Raw genomic sequence first — 20,863 nt, forward strand, 5'->3', positions numbered from 1 at the left:
TTGGGAGGCGGTTGGGCGGGGCAACGGCCGCAGCTTGAAGGCCACGCCCCCAGCCGTGTCGTAGGCGGAGGTTCCCGACGGAAACCCGCGACGTGCGCGGAGTCCTTGAACCCAGCGCTGTGGGGACCTCCTCGGGGAAGAAAAACCTTCCCCGCACTGACGGAGGTGACAGGGGTCGTGGGCGGGAGACACTGCCAAGTTTTCTGAGCCCAGGGGTCCTTCCTTAGCCTCTCGATCGGCGTTCTTGGGGGCGAGGGAGACAAACGTCCACTTAGTGATGCGCGTGTGAGGGTCTACCGAGGGGCGCGGAGGAACGCCCCGCCCGCGTCCCTGCGCACCCCACAGGGCGGGGGTTTGCAGCGCCTCGCTGGCCTGAGTTTCGAAAGCTGAGACAGAGACGCGTCTCTCGGAGGAGCCGCCACCCCAGCTGGGATAGCTTCAAAGCCAGCCCTGAGCCGCCCCCGTGGTTGCAAACCTGTGCCCCAGTGACATCGGGACCGGATCGCTCTGGTCGGGCCGTCCTGGTCCTGGCGGGGTGCTGGGCAGCATGCCTGTCTCTGCTCCTCCCGCGGAGGCAACCAGAAAGGTGCCCGGGGCCGGCGGAATCTCCCCGTGTGGAGAACCCCTGGCTTTACAAGACCCACCCTGCTTGGCGTGGAGGCTGGAAAACAAACCCGCATTTTATGCGCCAACCAGTTCCTAAAGGAGGAAACTAAGGCCCAAGGTCACCCGGAGTTAAAGGTCAAATCCAGAATTGCTACTGTCTGGGGCTCCTCGCCCAGCCCCCTTCCCGCCCGCTTCCGCTGCTGTTGTCTTCTCTGGAAGCTGTTAGAAATACTATTGTGAGAAAAGGGGTGGGAAGGCTGGCTGAGTGGATTATTAGCCGTGGCCTCAGGAGAAATAACTTTTTTGGTTGTTACCGGAAAACCTAGATTTAAAACAGGCGAGAGGCAGCTGATGAGAACCACATGTGCGTCTTGGGTCTGCCATACACCTGTTAGTCTTGCATTTGTTATTTTATTTGCAAAAACGGCTGCTTCTGCACATGTGAAAAGTTTTACATCACTCTTGTAGGAGAAAATAAACATGGGCAAAATACTTCGTTCAGTCACTCTCCTTAGAATGCGCTGCTTTGTGTACATGGTCCAAGTTGGAAACCTGCCCGCTTGGAAATATTCTTTATCTCATTTAAGATAAGCAAAATAAACAAACTCTCAAAAAGAAAGAAAGAAAAGCTCTCCCCCAAGTATAATCTAGTCCTGCCTCTCTTTTTAATTTCTAGATGTATACAGTATCTTTTAATCAAGGATTGTACCAAAATAAGCAATGTTTTGCATGGGTCAGGTTATTTAAGAAAACTGGAAAGAACTCACCTACTCTTTTTTATTTTTCTTTGTGTTTTTTAATATTTTAAGTTTTTTTCCCCATCATTATCCCCTCTAAGCCCTCTTCCCCCTATCACCACAGTTGTCCATGTCCATCAGGGTTTTTTTTATTGTTTTTTTTTCCTCAAACCCTCCACCCGCCTAATCACCTCCCACCAGAGTTGTCTGCCTGCCCTCTATCTACGAGTCTGTCTCTATTTTGCTTGGTAGTTCAGATTGTTCATTAAATCCCACCTAAGGCCCAGCCAGAGTGGGTTAGTGGTTGAGTGTGGACCAATTCGGATTCCCGGGTCTGGGCACATGCCAGGGTCGGCTCCATCCACAGTAGGGGGCGTGCAGGAGGCAGCCAATCAATGATTCTCATCATTGATGTTTCTCCCTCTCTCTAACATCAATAACATTTTTTAAAAATTCCCCATGAATGAAATCATATGGTACTTGTCTTTCTCTGAATTACTTTACTTAGCATAATGTTCTCCACGTCCATCCATGTTATCGCAAAGGGTAACATTTCCTTCCTTTTTACAGCAGAGTAGTATTCCATTGTGTCAATTTACCACAGCTTTTTACCCACTCATCTACTGATGGACTACTTGGTCTGTTTCCAAATCTTGGCTATTGTAAATAACACTGCAATGAATATAGGGGTACATATATTCTTTTGAATTAGTGTTTCGGTTTTCTTTGGATACATTCCCTGAAGTGGAATCACTGGGTTATAATGCAGTTCCATATGTAATTTTTTCAGTTAACTCCATACTGCTTTCCACAGTGACTCCACCTATTTGCATTTAACCAAAGGTTCTCTTTTCTCTCACTTGTTTGTTGATTTATTGATGATAGCCATTCTGATAGGTGTGAAGTGACATCTCATTATAGTTTTAATTTGCTTTTTTTTTTTGGTGATTAGAGACAGCATTTTTTCATATGTCTATTGGCCATCTGCAGGCTCTCTTAAGAAAAGTGTCTATTCAAGTCTTTTGCCCATTTTTTAATTGGACTGTTTGTTTTTGTGGTGTTGAGTTTCGTAAGTTCATTAATTTTGGAATGAAACCCCTTATCAGATATATTGTTGTTACCTACTCTTTTTAAACTAAGAAGAAACAGCCTGGCTAGTGTGGCTTAGTGGTTGAGCATCAACCCAGGAGCCAAGCGGTCACTGGTTCAATCCCAGTTAGGGCACATGCCTAGGTTATGGGCTCAATCACCAGTAGGGGGCATGCAGGAGGCAGCCGATCAATGTTCCTCTCTCATCAATGTTTCTATTTCTCTATCCCTCTCGAATGAATATTAAATATAATAAATATACACATGAGGATGCATATGAACACACACACAGTTTTATTCCACATTTAACATACAGCAGGTCCTTAAGTAATGTTATAATGAAAATGTTTTTATCATAATGATGATATGCCATAGGAACTTAATTCTTGTTTATATCAGTTAAACTATGGTAAGACTGGTTATACATTGTTTCTTTCAAAGTTGAAGAGCCTGCCCTGGCCAGTACCACTTGGTTGAGATTTGTCTGTGCACCGAAAGGTCACCAGTTCCATTCCAGGTCAGGGTACATGCCCAGGTTTCCAGTTCAGTGGGGGTGTCTACAGGGGGCAACCGATCAATGTTTCTCTCTCACATTGATGTGTCTCTCCCTCTCCCTTCCTTCCTTTCTCTAACATCAATAAAAACTTATTTAAAGTTGCAGAACCTATCCACAACATTGGGGACTTACTGATAAACAACGTATGCTTGTCATGGTAAAGATCACCATTGAACGGAATCTTGAAAATTTTAGCAGCCTCTCTAAGGGTCTGTGATAGATACTGTAGTTCACCTGGCCACCTTTCTGCTTTGAAAAAGAGATATTTGAAACGTTACCCAAAAGTGGGGCTCAAGGTAAATCCTCTTGCTGTAATATCCTCAGAGATATAGCCCTTAAATTAGAGATAGCACTGGCCTCACCATTCTGAGAGGACAAGATCTTTTGTGTTTGGAATGTCCTTAGAAAAACTGTCTCATCTTTTAGCAAGGTGGCCCCCAAAGACTAGGGGGAGGAATGGCTAAGTCCATGACTTGCTCTTCCCATGGAAGTGGCTAGGAAGATAGTTTCAGGAGCTTGAGGGCAGAGCATACCCAGGCCATCTTGGCAGTGAGGGAGTGGAAGCCATGAGCAGGTCAGCTACCACAACTGCACAGGACCAGTCTTCAACAGCGACACCATGTGGTGGCAAGGAGCAACAACAGGAACGCACTGGGCAGACTCCTGAAGTGAAAGCAGCTGTGCCTTTTTAGACACAAACCCCTTAGAAGTGGGCAATTTATTTTAGTTTTTTCTGGCACCAGAGTTTAAGGCTTTTAATTTGTCTCAAAGTTGCTGAAGCCAAATCATGATAAAACATTTGCCTTCCTTTATACCCCAACACACAAAAAACTACTTGTAGGAAAAAAATTGGTTTTGTACATGGGAAGAAACAATATAAATTCACAACTTACAGATAAGGGTTAGCTCTATCACTCATTTCTTTAAAAAGTTTATATGAATATCCAGTCAAAACTAACCGGGTATCTTCTTTGAAACGTTCTCTAAACTGATTTCTAAGTAGACCACAGGACTGTATCCTGTCTTTCAAATGGAAGAGGGAAAGAGATGGAAGAAACTATTCAAACTTTGCTTCTTTCCTCGTGGCTTATAGTCTCCTCCTCCTCTGCCTCCTAGAAGGAGAGGGTAGGCAATTTAAAGGAGAGGAAATTACTGGACTTACGCCAATAATGTATGTGAGCACTCCAGTGATTAATAGGAAAAACAAATGTAAGCAAATCTACCACCCCACTTTGACCATCTGTTAACTCTGACTTTAACAGTCTGGTGGACATTTTTAAGAAACATTTTCTCATATATTAACTCATTCAACCATATCAATGATCTCAGAAGTACCTAAAGATGGGTTTCAGAGTTCTGCTTGGCTTTGCAGCAAGTCCTGTTTACTGTAAAAGTGAAACCAATTTCAACTGGTTTTGAAAAGCCCTGAAGTGTCATTGCTTTTAGAAAGGGCTTCAACGATAGAAGGGAGAACTCAACTTAAAAAAAATTTTTTTTTATTGATTTCAGAGAGGAAGGGAGAGGGAGAGAAAGAAACAGCAATGATAAGAGAATCATTGATTGGCTGCCTCCTGCGTGCCCCCACTGGGGATCGAGCCTGCTACCCGGGCAAGTGCCTCAACTGGGAATCGAACCGTGACCTCTTGGTTCATCGGTCGATGCTCAATCACTGAACCACACCAGCCGGGCAGAGAACTCAATTTTTATTGTGCCTCCAAGTAGGGGTATACAAAGATGAACAAAGCCTGCTCCCGAGGAACTAGTTTTGAAGCCAACCACTGGAATCGGGTTGGGCCCATTAACACAAAACTCTAATTGTACTGTCCAGAAAAGGGCAGCAGGAGTCCCAAGGTAGGAAAAAGCCATCTGGAAAGGAGGACCTGGAAAGATGTTTGACAGGGAGGCATTTCAACTGAGAGCATTCATACCCTCTGACCCAGTGTTTCACAACTTCCAGAAATGTTTCCAAAGGAAGCAATCAGATGCAGACAAATGTGTATGTTCAAGGGTGTTCACAGAAGCATCATTATAAGAAGAGTAGAAGCAACAAGTGTTGGGAATATATAAACACACTTGGGGTCAATTCGTGAAAATGGAAAGGTTATGCACTAGGAAAGACCACAGGATTTTATAACTCCAACTGGGGTAGTGGTCTTGTCTTATGGGTGTGTATGCACGTGCAGAAATTCATCAAGCTGTATGTTATTGTATAAACTTTGAAAAGAACATATATTATAGTTTTAGATGGAGAAATAGTAGCTAACCTAGCCATTAGAAACCAGTATTGAAAAATATACAAAAATCCAATTTCATATTAAGTGATAAAATGCAACATAAACTATATACTTTACCTTAATTCTAGTTTTATTAAATATACATACCTATAATAATAAAAGCATAATATGCTAATTAGACCAGACAGCTGAACAACCTTCCGGATGACCTTCTGGTCGAAGCTGCGGCTACGAGGGCTGAGCCCCTTGCACGAATTTCATGCATCAGGCCTCTAGTGTGTGTGTGTGTGTGTGTGTGTGTGTGTGTGTGTGTTGCAGCATAGAAAAATTGGAAGGAAAGAAACCAAAATATTCATAGCAATTGTCTCTGACAGAATTACAGGTGATTTTTCTTCTGACACATTTTTGTTGTTGTTAATCCTCACCTGAGGATATTTTTTTCCATTGCTTTTTTCAGAGAGTGAAAGGGAGGGAGGGGAAGAGAGAGAGAGAGAGAAAGAGAGAGAGAGAGACGAAGATGTGAGACATCCACATAGACTGGTTGCCTCCAGCACATGCCCTAAGGTGGGGGGGAATCGACCCGAGACCCTTTGGTACATGGGCAAACGCTCTAACCTCTGAGCTCACCAGCCAGGGCTCTTCTGACACTTTTGCCGGCAATTCCACATTTTCTAAAATGAACATGTGGTGCCTAGTCATCTCATCCAGTACCAGGGTTATTCTGACCTCTAGTAGTCTCTAATTCTCACCTTGTGACTCAGGTAATGCAGATCTCAAGTGTGCTCATTAGCTCCCAATTCCTGAAGATGGATTTGCTACCAGGCCAACTGATGAATGTCAATCTAAGTCCTAACAGCTTGTGTTTCCCTACTACTACAGTTTTGTATTACTAAGAATAATAACTACAGGGAGTAACATCTATTGAGTACCTACTACATGTCAGGTTCTCTGTTAAGGGCTTTATATGAGGACCCTGATGAAACCCTCCTTTACAGTCTTTGCTCGTCCAACTCTGAGTGAATGTTGGATGTTTTGCAACAGAAATATCACTCGGATGAGCTTGTGCTAGCCCAGACACCTTGAGGTGTCCTGTCACATACAGGACATGCAACTGGAAAGTGGGAGAAGTTCACAACTTCCAGAAATGTTTCCAAAGGAACATTTTGGGAACTGGCTCTGGTGCCCAGGCTTTGGGACAGGCTACAGCAGTGAGGACCTACTGTGTGCTGGGCACACACCACCTGGCTTGCACCAGGAATGAAGGGGCCATAAATCAAGGATACGGCAGCTCTAAACGCTGGAAAAGGCAAGGAATCTGATTCTTCAGCCCCCAGAATGAACCAGCTCTGCCAACCCTTGATTACAGCCCAGTGACACCCATTTTGGATTTCTGGGTTCCAGATCTGTAAGATAGTAAATTCATGCTGTGTTAAGCTGTGACGTTGGTGGCCATTTGTTACAGCTGCCCAATGAAACTAAACAGGTCCTTGACTAAAAAGGCATATCCCTTGCAGCAGCTCTAAAAGCTGGAAAAGGCAAGGAATCTGATTCTTCACCACAGCCCCCAGAATGAACCAGCTCTGCCCAACCCTTGATTGCAGCCCAGTGACACCCATTTTGGATTTCTGGGTTCCAGATCTGTAAGATAGTAAATTCATGCTGTGTTAAGCTGTGACGTTGGTGGCCATTTGTTACAGCTGCCCAATGAAACTAAACAGGTCCTTGACTAAAAAGGCATATCCCTTCTCCTTTACATGTAGCGCTGCCCAGTTAGAGCTTTCTGCAATGAAATGCACTTGAAATGTAGCTACTCTGACTGAGAGATTGGGGTTTTAGTGGTCAGAGCGTCGACCCACACATCGAAGGGTTGCAGGGACGGTCAGGGTGGATGGGGGAGTCAACCGGATCGATGTTTCTCTCATATTCTCATACACGTCTGTCTGTCTGTCTATCTCTCTCTCTCTCCCCCTCCCCTTCCCTCCCCCATTCTCTCCCCTCTTTCCTACCTCCCACAGAAGGGTTGCAGGGACGGTCAGGGTGGATGGGGGAGGCAACCGGATCGATGTTTCTCTCATACACGTCTGTCTGTCTGTCTGTCTCTCTCTCTCCCCCTCCTCCTCCCTCCCCCATTCTCTCCCCTCTTTCCTACCTCCCACTAGCTCCAAAAATCAATGGATAAAATATACTCAGGTGAGAATTAACAACAAAAGTAAATGGTTTGCATTTCTCCTCCCCAATCAGAGGGTAAATAGCTTAAATCACCTTACTCATGGAGATAGCAGAAATCCAATTGTGCCAACCACACCAAGGATGAAATTAAGGGAATAAATCTAATTTTGGCACATCAGTATAAAACTGATGACTATTCTATTGATCCTCTCCTAAACTTCCTGCCTTTAAAAACCCTCAAGACGAAGTTCCCAGGTTGTGTTCTCCCTCCCAGGAGCATGCCCAAGCTCGAGACTCTCAGTTACCCCTCTTCTTCCCCCAGAGTCATGCATCTCCTAAACTCTAAGGGACCCCAGGAGACTCCCAACCAGGGAGCAACGGGCAGTGGCAGCTCATCCTGGGCAAATCCCCAGAACCTGGCCCAAGGCCCCATTTTCTCTGACTTCTTAGTGAGCCAAAGTAGCCCAGTCTGAGCTCATTTTCTCACCTACTCTCTCTCCTGTTGCTTCTTCCTTGTTTCACTGTCCCCAGCTTTAATAAAGGTCCTGTAGTCCTGGCTGGTGTGGCTCAGTGAGTTGGACCATCTGCCCATACACCAAAAGGTGGCAGGTTCAATTCCCAGTCAGGGCACATACCCAGGTTTTGGGTTCAATTCCCGGTCAGGGCACATACCCAGGTTTTGGGTTCAATTCCCGGTCAGGGCACATACCCAGGTTTCGGGTTCGATTCCCGGTCAGGGCACATACCCAGGTTTTGGGTTCGATCCCCGGTCGGGGTGCATGCAGGAGGCAACCGATCAATGTTTCTTACATGAATGTTTCTCTCTCTTTCTCTTTTTCTAAAAATCCATTAAAAAAGAAAATACTTGTCCTCTAAAAAATCACCTGGACTTATATTATGAAATCTTCCCTGCATGAAATCAAGAACCTGCACACTACCAGCCAGCCCTAGGCAGACCAGTTCAAAGTGTGGCCTGTGAACCAGCAGCCTGGACAATCCCTTGGAGCTGGTTAGACATACAGAATCCCAACTGTGCCTCCAACCTGCTGAGTCAAATCCATACTTCACTAAGACCGCCAGGGAACCCATGGGGTCATTAAAGTCTGAGATGCCAGGGTGGAAGCCACCATCCAATCCACACAAATACTTTACTATGGAGCATCAGGCGGCAAATTCATTCATAGCAGTTCTCAGGGTCAGCTTTGTAGACCACATGAAGTTTTAAAAAATTGTAATGCCTTGAAGCATACTATTGGCCAAGGAGATGAACTAACAGCTGCTGAATAGGTGAGAACCTTGGCCATCTGTTACAGACTGAACTGTGTCCTCTCAAAATTCATATGTTGGAGTCCTAACACCCAATGAGACTGTATTTGGAGACAGAGTCTTTAAAGAGGTAACTAAGGTTAAATGAGGTCATAAGAGTGGGCCCTGATCCAGTATCGCTGGTCCCCTCGTAAGAGAAACACCAGGAACACACACAGGAAAGGACACTAAGGACACAGTGAGAAGGTAGCTGTTTACAAACTGAGGAGCGAGGCCTCACCCTAAACCTGCTGGCTCCTGGATCTTGGACTTTCAGCCTCCAGAATTCTGAGAAAATAAATGTCTCGTTTAAGCCACCGAATCAGTGACATTTCGTTATGGCAGCCCCAGCTGCCTAAGACACTGTCTCATTTAAGCCTCATAAAACCCTGTCAAGAGTGTCTTTTAATAAAAGTAATAACATCGATGAAAATAACACCACTTATTAAGTACCTGTCCCACGTCAGGCAGGTTAGAGGCACAGGTCAAAGCTTTCTCCTTCACTGTCCCATATCACAGATGAGGATGTGGAGGTGCAAAGAGGCCAGTTGATGCTGCACTCTGTGAAGGGCAGAGCCCACTCTGTCTAGGCCAGGCCTCCATCTGTGGTAGGCAGATAGGTATGAGCAGGGCAAGGACGCTGGGCCAGGTAAAAAAGGTCACCAGGGTGGAAAGCAAAAGACAACTGTAGGGTGGGACCTCGTCCTCAGGGTGACATTTCCTCCTCTACGGTATCTCTGGTCATGGGCTTTGGACCCCCTGACCTTTCCTCCCTAGAAATAACATCTAGGCCTCAGTTGTATTTCAGCTCTAGGCCCTGAAAAACAGCAAACCCAGACAAGTGACAACATGGCTGACCTCAGGACCGACTTGCTGCCCTGACACCGACCAATCAGTGGAGACCCGGGCCCTGAAAGGACACACCTGGAAAACTGCTGAATATTCTATTGAGATCTTCCCCTGGAACCTCCCCTAAAATCTCCACCCTTAAAACCCTTAGAAATGAGGACCTAGTACACAGTCCCTCCTGGGAGCACACCCACGCCTTTCCCTTCCCTCCCAGGCATATCACCTTTGCCTTCCTCACTTCTAAACTCCAAGGGCCCTTCTTTTGCCTTTATAAGTTGTTTCCTCAGCCCATTTCTTCCATGAATTACTTCTTCTACCTCTGTGATTTTCTGAATGTTCTCTTATAGTTGAGTCTTGGCTCTGAATTCTTTCCTAGCCAGAACTCAAGTACCGAGGTTGCTGAACCCGGGTCTGGTCCAACCACACTGGTCTTAACACCTGATGCTTCCTACTACCCCAACACATCTTCCTTTCTACCACAATCCTCTTTTCCCTAATTCACACAATAAACTCTAATGAGATGCAATGAAGCTTTATTCCCCCTAAAATAACTTTCACAACTCCCCCAGCATAGTCTATATACTCTGGTGGCCCACATTTACCACTATCTGCCATGACCATGATGTGAAGTAAACACAGATGAACGGGAACCTCCCACGTCTTTTTAAAAAATATATTTTTATTGATTTCATAAAGGAAGGGAGAGGGAGAGATAGAAACATCAATGATGAGAGAAAATCATTGATCAGCTGCCTCCTGCACACCACTTACTGGGGATGGTGCCTACAATCCGGGCATGTGTCCTGACCAGGAATCGAACCTCGACCTCTTGGTTCATAGATCAATGCCCAACCACTGAGCACACCGGCCGGGCCTTTTAAATTGTCTATTCCAGGGGTTGGCAAACCTATCTGTAAAGGGTCAACAGTAAATGTTCAGTTTGGCAGGCTAGACCCATGGTCGGCAAACTGCGGCTCGCAAGCCACATGTGGCTCTTTGGCCCCTTGAGTGTGGCTCTTCCTAAACCTTAGGAGTACCCTAATTAAGTTAATAACAATGTACCTACCTATATAGTTCAAGTTTAAAAAATTTGGCTCTCAAAAGAAATTTCAATCGTTGTACTGTTGATATTTGGCTCTGTTGACTAATGAGTTTGCCGAGCACTGGGATAGACAGTCTCTGTCCTGTGGACGAAAAAGGGCCCACATACTAAACCTGCAAGCTCAAGGGGGGCCTGCATGGCGGGCCTTACAAGCTCAGAGACCGAAATTAACCACATAGGATGGTCTGAAATGTAAGGTCAATCTTTAGGTTAACTGAGCCTATCTTTTATAGTCTTTTTGCAGCTAAGATAACATACCTTCGGAATTTTCTTTTTCCAGACCCCTCAGGACACAATCTCCCACCAGAGCAGGAAATAACGGAGCCTCTCATTATTATTGTTAGTTACCGATACAACTATCCTATACCCATCTATGTCAAAGTGTGTCTATTCCTTTCACTTTGTAGCCAATCCCAGAGATTCACCTCCCAACCCCCACACCCAGCTTTGCTTTCTCCCACTTCCCTCATCTATCACCAATGAATTTCATGTGATCCCCTTACATCTTCTCCTTTGATTCTAATGTATAAAATAAGGTGCAAAAGAGCCATTCTCTGGAACATTTCCTCAATCCACTGAGATTTTGTTTCCCAGCAGTTGTCGTCAGTTTGGTTCAAACAGACTCATAAAAATTCTTACAGGTCTGGACATTTCTTATGCTGATAGTCGCAAGGGCTCAATTATGCCCTTGCAGCTCCAAAGCAGCCATTGATGATACATTAATGATTGGGCGTGACAGCATTCCAATAAAACTTTATTTTGAACAAAGAAACTTGAATTTCCTTTCATTTTAATTTCCCCTCCAACCATTTACAAAAGTAAAAACCATCCTCTCTTGTGGGCCGTGAAAAGGTAGGTAGCGGGCCAGACCTGGGCAGCAGTTTGCTGGCATCTGGTATAAGTCAAAACAAAAAGAAAGCCACGTAGGTGGAGGTGGAAGAGGGCACGGGAGGGGAAAATGGTGATGGAAGAAATAAAATAAAGCAAGCCATGAGCCACACACTGAACTGATTCTTGCCATTCTTTTGTTGAAAAACATGGACTTTGAATTTCTGATTTGCTACAGACCCTTTTGCTTGATTTCTCATCCAGGAACACTTGCCAGAACCAAAATCTTACTTCAGGGATGCTCACGTGCCAGAGGGGGCTGAAAGTGGATCAGTGCTTTCCTCTGCATTATAATGAAAGTAAGTCAAGGGAATGGTGAAAACAAACCCCCAAATCAAATTTACATTAAAAAAAAAATAACATGCTTCTGGTTTATGCACAAGCAGCTTACGTCTTTCATCAACACAGGAAAACATCAGGAGGTTTGTCAATATTTCATAAACTTAAAGTTGGTTAAGAAGGAAATAATGCAACGGTTGAAATGAAAAGAAAATGCTTCACTAATGAGTCTCTGGGTTTTCAGATCTAAGCACGTCAGAGGAGAGCCAATCTCATTATCACATTGAGCTGCTAATCAGAAGAATCACAGGAGCCCAGGAGGGACCTCGCGCTGAGCTAATGAGAGACATGAAATCGGGTTTTGGTCTATTAACCACATCACCTGAAAATGGCTGGCTCGATTTTCAGCAAGTCTGAAAGACATGTTTGCAAATGTCTTTATTAAAGTCTAGACCAGAAGGCACACAAATGATTCCACCTGAGTGGCTTTGGGGGAAAGGGGCACCTTGAGATTCTCCATCATCCCCATGCTCAGGGGCTGGCAAATTTATCCTGTAAATGGGCCAGATACCCAGCATTTTCAGCTCTGTGGGCCAGATGGTCTCCATCAGCAACTGTCCCACTGTAGCAGGAAAACAGACAAAGGAGCCATAGACAACACATTCTCAAAGAGGGGTGGCTGAATGCCAATAAAACTTTATTTATAAAAAGCAGCAGCAGGACTCGGTGATTTCCAGTTTGTACTCTAGAGCAGCTATAACTGAAGTACAATGAGAAACTCACACAGAGGGACTTGTTCCATTCTTAAGATGGTAAGGGTGGAGGAAGCAAAAGGTTTCCTTTCTGTCAGTCCAGAAAATATGAAGGAAGTGATGCAGAAACGAAAAGCAGAACGGAACTGCCTTACCCACTATCAGAACTATGTGGTATACTAGTATACCGACAGGCATAGGAAAGCACTGGAAAGGGAATGGGAAGACAGGAAAAGATTTTCCACGCTGGAAATTGTTTCCAAATTTTAAAATTATTGTGATCGCCCTCTCATGGTGCAGGTCTAGACTGAACGAATGAATCCAGACAAGAGGTAAAATGTGGCAGCGAGGAAACTCACGATATCGAAGGCTTACCAGGTGTCAGGCGTTCAGTCAAGCACCCAGGCCAAATTCAAGTGCACCAAACCTTCCAACAAATCCAGGTAGGTATGACTTTTAAGCCCATTTTAGAGATATGGAAACTGAGGCTTAGGGAGGGGAAGCAATCGGCCAAGGTCCCCCCAGCAAGGAACGGAGATGGGATTTGAATCCATACCTAAATGACGCTGAACATGAGCACTTAAATGCTGTGGGATCCTATGCACCCAAAATTCAAACTCTGATAAGCTTTGGTGCCAGTGAGGGTTCTTTTTAAAAAAAAACATTTTTATTGATTTCAGAGAGGAAGGGAGGGGAGAGATAGAAACATCAATGATGAGAGACAGCCATTGATGATACATTAATGATTGGGCGTGACAGCATTCCAATAAAACTTTATTTTGAACAAAGAAACTTGAATTTCCTTTCATTTTAATTTCCCCTCCAACCATTTACAAAAGTAAAAACCATCCTCTCTTGTGGGCCGTGAAAAGGTAGGTAGCGGGCCAGACCTGGGCAGCAGTTTGCTGGCATCTGGTATAAGTCAAAACAAAAAGAAAGCCACGTAGGTGGAGGTGGAAGAGGGCACGGGAGGGGAAAATGGTGATGGAAGAAATAAAATAAAGCAAGCCATGAGCCACACACTGAACTGATTACCACGTAGGTGGAGGTGGAAGAGGGCACAGGAGGGGAAAATGGTGATGGAAGAAATAAAATAAAAATAAAGCAAGCCATGAGCCACACACTGAACTGATTCTTGCCATTCTTTTGTTGAAAAACATGGACTTTGAATTTCTGATTTGCTACAGACCCTTTTGCTTGATTTCTCATCCAGGAACACTTGCCAGAACCAAACTCTTACTTCAGGGATGCTCACGTGCCAGAGGGGGCTGAAAGTGGATCAGTGCTTTCCTCTGCATTATAATGAAAGTAAGTCAAGGGAATGGTGAAAACAAACCCCCAAATCAAATTTACATTAAAAAAAAAATAACATGCTTCTGGTTTATGCACAAGCAGCTTACGTCTTTCATCAACACAGGAAAACATCAGGAGGTTTGTCAATATTTCATAAACTTAAAGTTGGTTAAGAAGGAAATAATGCAACGGTTGAAATGAAAAGAAAATGCTTCACTAATGAGTCTCTGGGTTTTCAGATCTAAGCACGTCAGAGGAGAGCCAATCTCATTATCACATTGAGCTGCTAATCAGAAGAATCACAGGAGCCCAGGAGGGACCTCGCGCTGAGCTAATGAGAGACATGAAATCGGGTTTTGGTCTATTAACCACATCACCTGAAAATGGCTGGCTCGATTTTCAGCAAGTCTGAAAGACATGTTTGCAAATGTCTTTATTAAAGTCTAGACCAGAAGGCACACAAATGATTCCACCTGAGTGGCTTTGGGGGAAAGGGGCACCTTGAGATTCTCCATCATCCCCATGCTCAGGGGCTGGCAAATTTATCCTGTAAATGGGCCAGATACCCAGCATTTTCAGCTCTGTGGGCCAGATGGTCTCCATCAGCAACTCTCCCACTGTAGCAGGAAAACAGACAAAGGAGCCATAGACAACACATTCTCAAAGAGAGGTGGCTGAATGCCAATAAAACTTTATTTATAAAAAGCAGCAGCAGGACTCGGTGATTTCCAGTTTGTACTCTAGAGCAGCTGTAACTGAAGTACAATGAGAAACTCACACAGAGGGACTTGTTCCATTCTTAAGATGGTAAGGGTGGAGGAAGCAAAAGGTTTCCTTTCTGTCAGTCCAGAAAATATGAAGGAAGTGATGCAGAAACGAAAAGCAGAACGGAACTGCCTTACCCACTATCAGAACTATGTGGTATACTAGTATACCGACAGGCATAGGAAAGCACTGGAAAGGGAATGGGAAGACAGGAAAAGATTTTCCACGCTGGAAATTGTTTCCAAATTTTAAAATTATTGTGATCGCCCTCTCATGGTGCAGGTCTAGACTGAACGAATGAATCCAGGCAAGAGGTAAAATGTGGCAGCGAGGAAACTCACGATATCGAAGGCTTACCAGGTGTCAGGCGTTCAGTCAAGCACCCAGGCCAAATTCAAGTGCACCAAACCTTCCAACAAATCCAGGTAGGTATGACTTTTAAGCCCATTTTAGAGATATGGAAACTGAGGCTTAGGGAGGGGAAGCAATCGGCCAAGGTCCCCCCAGCAAGGAACGGAGATGGGATTTGAATCCATACCTAAATGACGCTGAACATGAGCACTTAAATGCTGTGGGATCCTATGCACCCAAAATTCAAACTCTGATAAGCTTTGGTGCCAGTGAGGGTTCTTTTTAAAAAAAAACATTTTTATTGATTTCAGAGAGGAAGGGAGGGGAGAGATAGAAACATCAATGATGAGAGAGAATCACTGATTGGCTGCCCCCTGCACGCCCCCCTAGTGGGGATGAGCCCTCAACCTGAGCATGTGCCCTTGACCAGGAATGCGGACCTGGGACCCTTCAGTTCACAGGCTGACGCTCTCTCCAGTGAGCCAAACCTGCTAGAGCGCCAGTGAGGGTTCTTGAAAAGCTTCCTAAAGATCCATGCTATGCGATTAAAAAACAAACAAACCACATACAGCAGCCCTGGCCGGTTTGGCTCAGTGGATAAGAGCATTGGCCTGTGGACTAAAGGGTCTCAGGTTCGATTCGGTCAAGGGCACATGTCTGGGTTTCGGGCTCAGTTCCCAGTAGGGGGCGTGCAGGAGGCAGCCAATCAGTGATTCTCTCATCATTGATGTTTCTATCTCTCCCTCTCCTTTCCTCTTTAAATCAATTAAAAAATACAAGCCGGTTTGGCTCAGTGGATAAGAGCACTGGCCTGTGGACTGAAGGGTCTCAGGTTCGATTCGGTCAAGGGCACATGTCTGGGTTTCGGGCTCAGTTCCCAGTAGGGGGCGTGCAGGAGGCAGCCAATCAGTGATTCTCTCATCATTGATGTTTCTATCTCTCCCTCTCCTTTCCTCTTTAAATCAATTAAAAAATACATATTTTTTTAAAAAGTCATTATATCAAAAAAAAAAATGTACAGCAGACTCTAATATGCATCCCCCAAAGCTACCCTGACTTATAACAACTTAACAATGAGATAATAGTTCTCTGGCGAAAAATGCAATTATTGAAACAAAATCTCAATGACACCATTCTCTTCTCAGAGAATGATTCACCCCCGCAACACAAACGCCTTGCCTCATTGAAACCTCAGTGTGGGTCTGAAAAGCAGAGATTTCCTCACACCATTCACACAGCTTGATGAAGACTGACCAGTCAGGATCTTGACATGTCTGTTCTTGCTGCCATGACACAGGCCTGGTTGAAACTCGATTCAGAAGCTATGTCCCCTGCTACTTGCAAACCATGGGGAGATGCTTAGCTGGATTTGACAAGGGAATAAACTATAGAAGCAATGAAATAGAATGACATTAGCTGAGTAGCAGTACAAGTGGATTTGACCCTGGTCTAGTGAAACCCCACTGCAATCACTTTCAATTCTTCTAGGAGCAGCCAGGTCAAAATCATATTTGCCCAATCCCTGACCAACACTTATTGAGCAAAATCCAAAAGGGAACATCAGCCCTGGCTGGTTTGGCTCAGTGGACAGAGCGTTGGCCTGCGGACTAAAGGGTCTCAGGTTCGATTCCAGCCAAGGACACATGCCCGGGTTGCGGACTTGATCCCCTCTATCTCTCTCCCTTCCTCTCTGAAATCAATAAATACATTTTTTTTAAAAAAGGTAACATCATTTCGTTTTGACAGGCTCCAAAATAAACCCTAAGTGTTTTCCACAGCCTAATTCTAAATGATTCAAGTTGGAAAAGCAACTTCTTGTTTAAGAAATGTGTAACAAAAAGTCCTTTTAGGAAATGAGCTTTATTTTCAATGCTATTTAGTTCTAAAAGCCTGCGTGTTTGCTTTTTCCTCCCACCAGGCTTACCTACAAGTCAGGATTCCAAAACCCACAACAAACAAATCAAACACCTATGAGATCCAGGTACTGACCACCAGCGTTTCATTTTGGCAATTAAACCAGGACTTTCTTTTAAAGCAGCTTCTGTACAAAATGCTCAAATGAAGCTCATTCTTTTTCCAACCTTGAAATCACCCATTTGAAAAACAGACCCTAAAACCCCAAGCTTTCAGAACTAGGTCCCAATATTACCACATAAATCACTCTCACTCTAAAAATTGTACAATTAATGGCCCATTTAACAGAGGGCTTTCAAGGCAAGGCATAATTTCTCATAAGACATCTGCCTGCCCCTGCCAACTCTTCTGCACATCTCTTCCGTGGGAACCAATAAGACTTCACCCTTAAAGTCCTAGGGACGACAGCTACACTGTAATCCAAGCGCGCCTACTGGGACAGAGAAGGAACTGAACACAGACCCAGCAACAATGAACTCTGTTATTCACCGAATCTAATAAAGGCTGCATCAAACTTAAAAGCCAACCTTTCTGGTTCAGATCCTTGGAAATAAATGATTTCTAAAAATGTGTAATTCGAACCAAAAGGGATAGTTATTAAAAATAAACCAAGACATAGCCAATAGAAACGTTTCTAATGAAAGCTTAGTGGAAGAGGGATTCCAATTCAATAAAACTATCTAGACATGTTCTTTTTTCTATAAAGAAGGCAATGTTATCAGTCCCTTACATAAACCCTCCTGAAACTCCTTAAGTAGACAACATTTCAATGCACAGACCAATTGAAAATATCTTTAAAAAAACAACAGTGACGTGGCCAGGAAACCAAGTGTATCTTGGTGAACATTTTTTTCACCCACCACGAGCTTGGGCTTTCTGGGAAGGTCACCAGTTTTCCAGTCAAAAACATTCTTGAAGTTGTCAGGAACAGAGGGAGGCTTGGCATCCGGGAAGGTGTGTTACTGGTTCAGTATCTGGAGCTCAGGAGCCAAATAGCCTGGAAAATTCAGAGGGCAGAAATGTCTGTGAGAATGGGAAGCTGTCACTCTGAAAACATTTTTAGAAAACATTTTATGTTGCTTTTAAGATTATTTTTCATCATTTTCTGATCTTGTAAGTAACTCTTCTGTTACACAATACTGTGAACACTACCAAACTATGCACTTAAAAGAAAAATGTAACTTTAAAGAATTGTCCACTTCATACAAATTTGCAACATTTTATTTTCACCTATTCTCCATTACTGCAAGTCAGTGGTAACTTTCATATCAAAAAGACTTTTGAATAAACAAATGATTACAGTTAACTTTGTTCACTGAAGAAAATCTGGAATAGGAAAGGCCTGGAACCTGTAATAAATATTTCTGAAGTTTGAGAATGGGTATGTAGGTTACAACACAGGCCTACTGGGGAAAAACCATAGAGGTGTGAAAAAGAGATATAGCCCAGCCTTAGCCGGTTTGGCTCAGTGGATAGAACATCAGCCTGTGGACCGAAAGGTCCTGGGTTTGATTCTGGTCAAGGGTACATACCTTGATTGCAGGCTCCCCAATCTGGGCCCTGGTCAGGGTGCATGCAGGAGGCAACCAATCAATGTGTTTCTCTCAAATTGGTATTTCTGTCTTTCCCTCCCTCTTCCACTCTCTTTAAAAATCAATGGAAAAATATCCTTGGTAAGGATTAAAAAAAAAAGTCTAAATATGCAAACTAAAAAATCAGTTAAAATATATATATATCCCGGCCGGCATGGCTCAGTGGTTGAGCATCAACCTACGAATTAGGAGATCACAGTTCAATTCCCAGTCAGGGCACATGCCGGGGTTGCAGGCTCAATCCCCAGTGTGGGGCATGCAGGAGGCAGCCAATCAATGATTCTCTCTCATAACTGATGTTTCTATCTCTCTCTCTCTCTCCCCTTACTCTCTGAGATCAATAAAAATATACTTCATATATATATATACTGGTATATATATATGGGAATTCTCTGTATTATCTTTGCAGCATTTCTATAAATCTAAATTTTTTCCAAAATAAAAAGATTATTAAAAACAAAACAAAAAAGATAGTGTAGGAACAACTGGATTGCCACATACCAAAGAATGAAGTTGGATCTCTATCCACACCACATACAAAAATTACCTCAAACTGGACTAATTATTAAAATTGAAACTATAAAATTCTTAGTGACAAAAAGAAAAAAAGATACTGGACTTCATCAAAATTAAAAATTTTTGTGTTTCAAATGATACCATCAAGAAAGTGAAAAGACAACCCTCCCCAAATGGGGGCTATTACTTGCAAATCATGTGTCTGGGACTGGCATCTAGAATATACAAAAAACTTACACCTCAGTAAAACCCAATTTAAAAATGAGCAAAGAGCTCTTGTGGGCGGTGATGAACTCGAAAAGAACGCTGTGAAGGTCTTGGGCACATTTCGAGAGCACAAGGTGGTGGGGTGCTGCCTGACCACCACTAAGTGCCACACGCTGCTCCTCAACCACATGTGCATCTTTCCATCTAACCGTGTTGGTGCCAAGTCCTGCATCTGGTACTTTATTTCAACTGAAGAAGATGAAGAAATCTACAGGGGAAATTGTCCACCGTGGGCAGGGCAGGTGTTTGAAAAATCCTCTCTTGGGGGAAAAAACTTTGGCATCTGGCTGAGCTAAAACTCCCACAGTGGCACCCACAACATGTACCCAGAGTACCAAGACCTGACCACTCTGGGTGCTGTCACCCAGTGCTACTGAGACATGGGAACCCAGCACTGTGCCCAAACCCACTCAATCCAGATCGTGAAGATGGAGGAGATCATGGCCAGCAAGTGCTGCCAACCAGCAGTCAAGGACTCCAAGATCAAGTTCCCACTGCCCCATCCGGTCCTTCCTTGCCAGCACAGTCACGCTTCACAACCGAGAGGCCCAACACCTTCATATAATTTTTCTTTTAAAAAAATCCTCACCTAATTGATTTTATTGATTTGAGAGAGAGAAGGGGGAGAGAGAGGAAGGGGAAGAGAGAAAGAGAAACATCTCTGTGAGAGAGAAACATTGACTGATTGCCTCCCCTACATGCCCCAACCAGGGATTGAAACCGAAACCTAGATATGTGCCCTGACCTGGAATTGAACTCACGGCCTTTTGGTGTACAGGACAATGCTCCAAGCAACTGAGCCACCTGGCCAGGGCCCTACACCTTCTTTTAGATGCAGGGCCTCCTTGTCCCCTATTCCTTGGAAAAACCAGGTTGCTCAGGGGAAAAAACAAAGGGCAAAGGATCTCAACAGACATGTCTCCAAAGATAAACAGATGGCCAATAGCACCTGAAGAGATGCTCAACGTCATTAACCGTCAGGGAATTCAAATCAACCTTCACCTCTACTGGGATGGTCATAATAAAAAAGTCTGACCATCACAGGCGTTGGCAAGGATGTGGGGAAACTGAAACCGTCACACGCTGCTGCTGGGAATGTAAATCGCTGCAGCTACTTTGTAAAATAGTCTGGCGCTTCCTCAAAAGGATAAATATAGAGTTACCGATAGGCCCAGCAATTTCACTTATGAGTATATACCAGAGAACTGAAAACAAGTGTTTGTGCCAGCATTATTCATAATAGCCAAAAAATAGAAACACCCCAAATATCCATCAACTGATGAGTGGATGAACAAACTGTGGCATATCCATACAATAAACTATTATTCAGCCACAGAAAGGAATGAAGTCCTGATTCATGTACAACACTGAAGAAACCAGAAGACATTATGCTCGTGAAAAAAGCCAGACACAAAAGGCCACATATTACATGATTCCATTTATATGAAATATCAAGAACAGACAATTAACGAAATAAACTGTGGAACAGAGTGGATCCAGAGACATGGAAGCATGGAACAGAGTGCAGAATCTGAGGGAAGGCGGGGAGGGGAGTGGGTGGGTGGAAGGTAATCAACCAAAGACCTTGTATGTATATAT

The 20,863-nt window shown here is 44.0% G+C and overlaps 1 protein-coding gene and 1 pseudogene across 3 annotated transcripts in view; one reads left to right on the forward strand and one right to left on the reverse strand.

Moving 5' to 3' along the window:
- Nucleotides 1-13,606: 13,606 nt before the first annotated feature.
- The window catches only part of SMIM7 (small integral membrane protein 7), a 13,603-nt gene continuing 6,346 nt past the window's right edge, over nucleotides 13,607-20,863 (reverse strand). Inside the window, exons 5-6 of one of the 3 annotated variants that reach the window (XR_001361764.1) lie at nucleotides 17,750-17,886; nucleotides 13,607-13,858 (exon numbers count right to left, since the gene is read on the reverse strand). Coding sequence is in view for 1 of the 3 variants with exons in the window: in XM_005856687.2 (XP_005856749.1) it covers nucleotides 17,871-17,886 (16 nt within the window). In the remaining 2 variants the exon portion in view is untranslated. Of the gene's footprint in view, nucleotides 13,859-14,276; nucleotides 14,477-16,816; nucleotides 17,887-20,863 lie in introns of those variants that run through there. The other 2 variants (XR_001361765.1, XM_005856687.2) reach the window with 2 other exon arrangements.
- LOC102259931 lies at nucleotides 19,171-19,829 on the forward strand (annotated as a pseudogene).

This window comes from Myotis brandtii, unplaced genomic scaffold, assembly GCF_000412655.1.
Source record: "Myotis brandtii unplaced genomic scaffold, ASM41265v1 scaffold1040, whole genome shotgun sequence".
NCBI classification, from domain to species: Eukaryota; Metazoa; Chordata; class Mammalia; order Chiroptera; family Vespertilionidae; genus Myotis; species Myotis brandtii.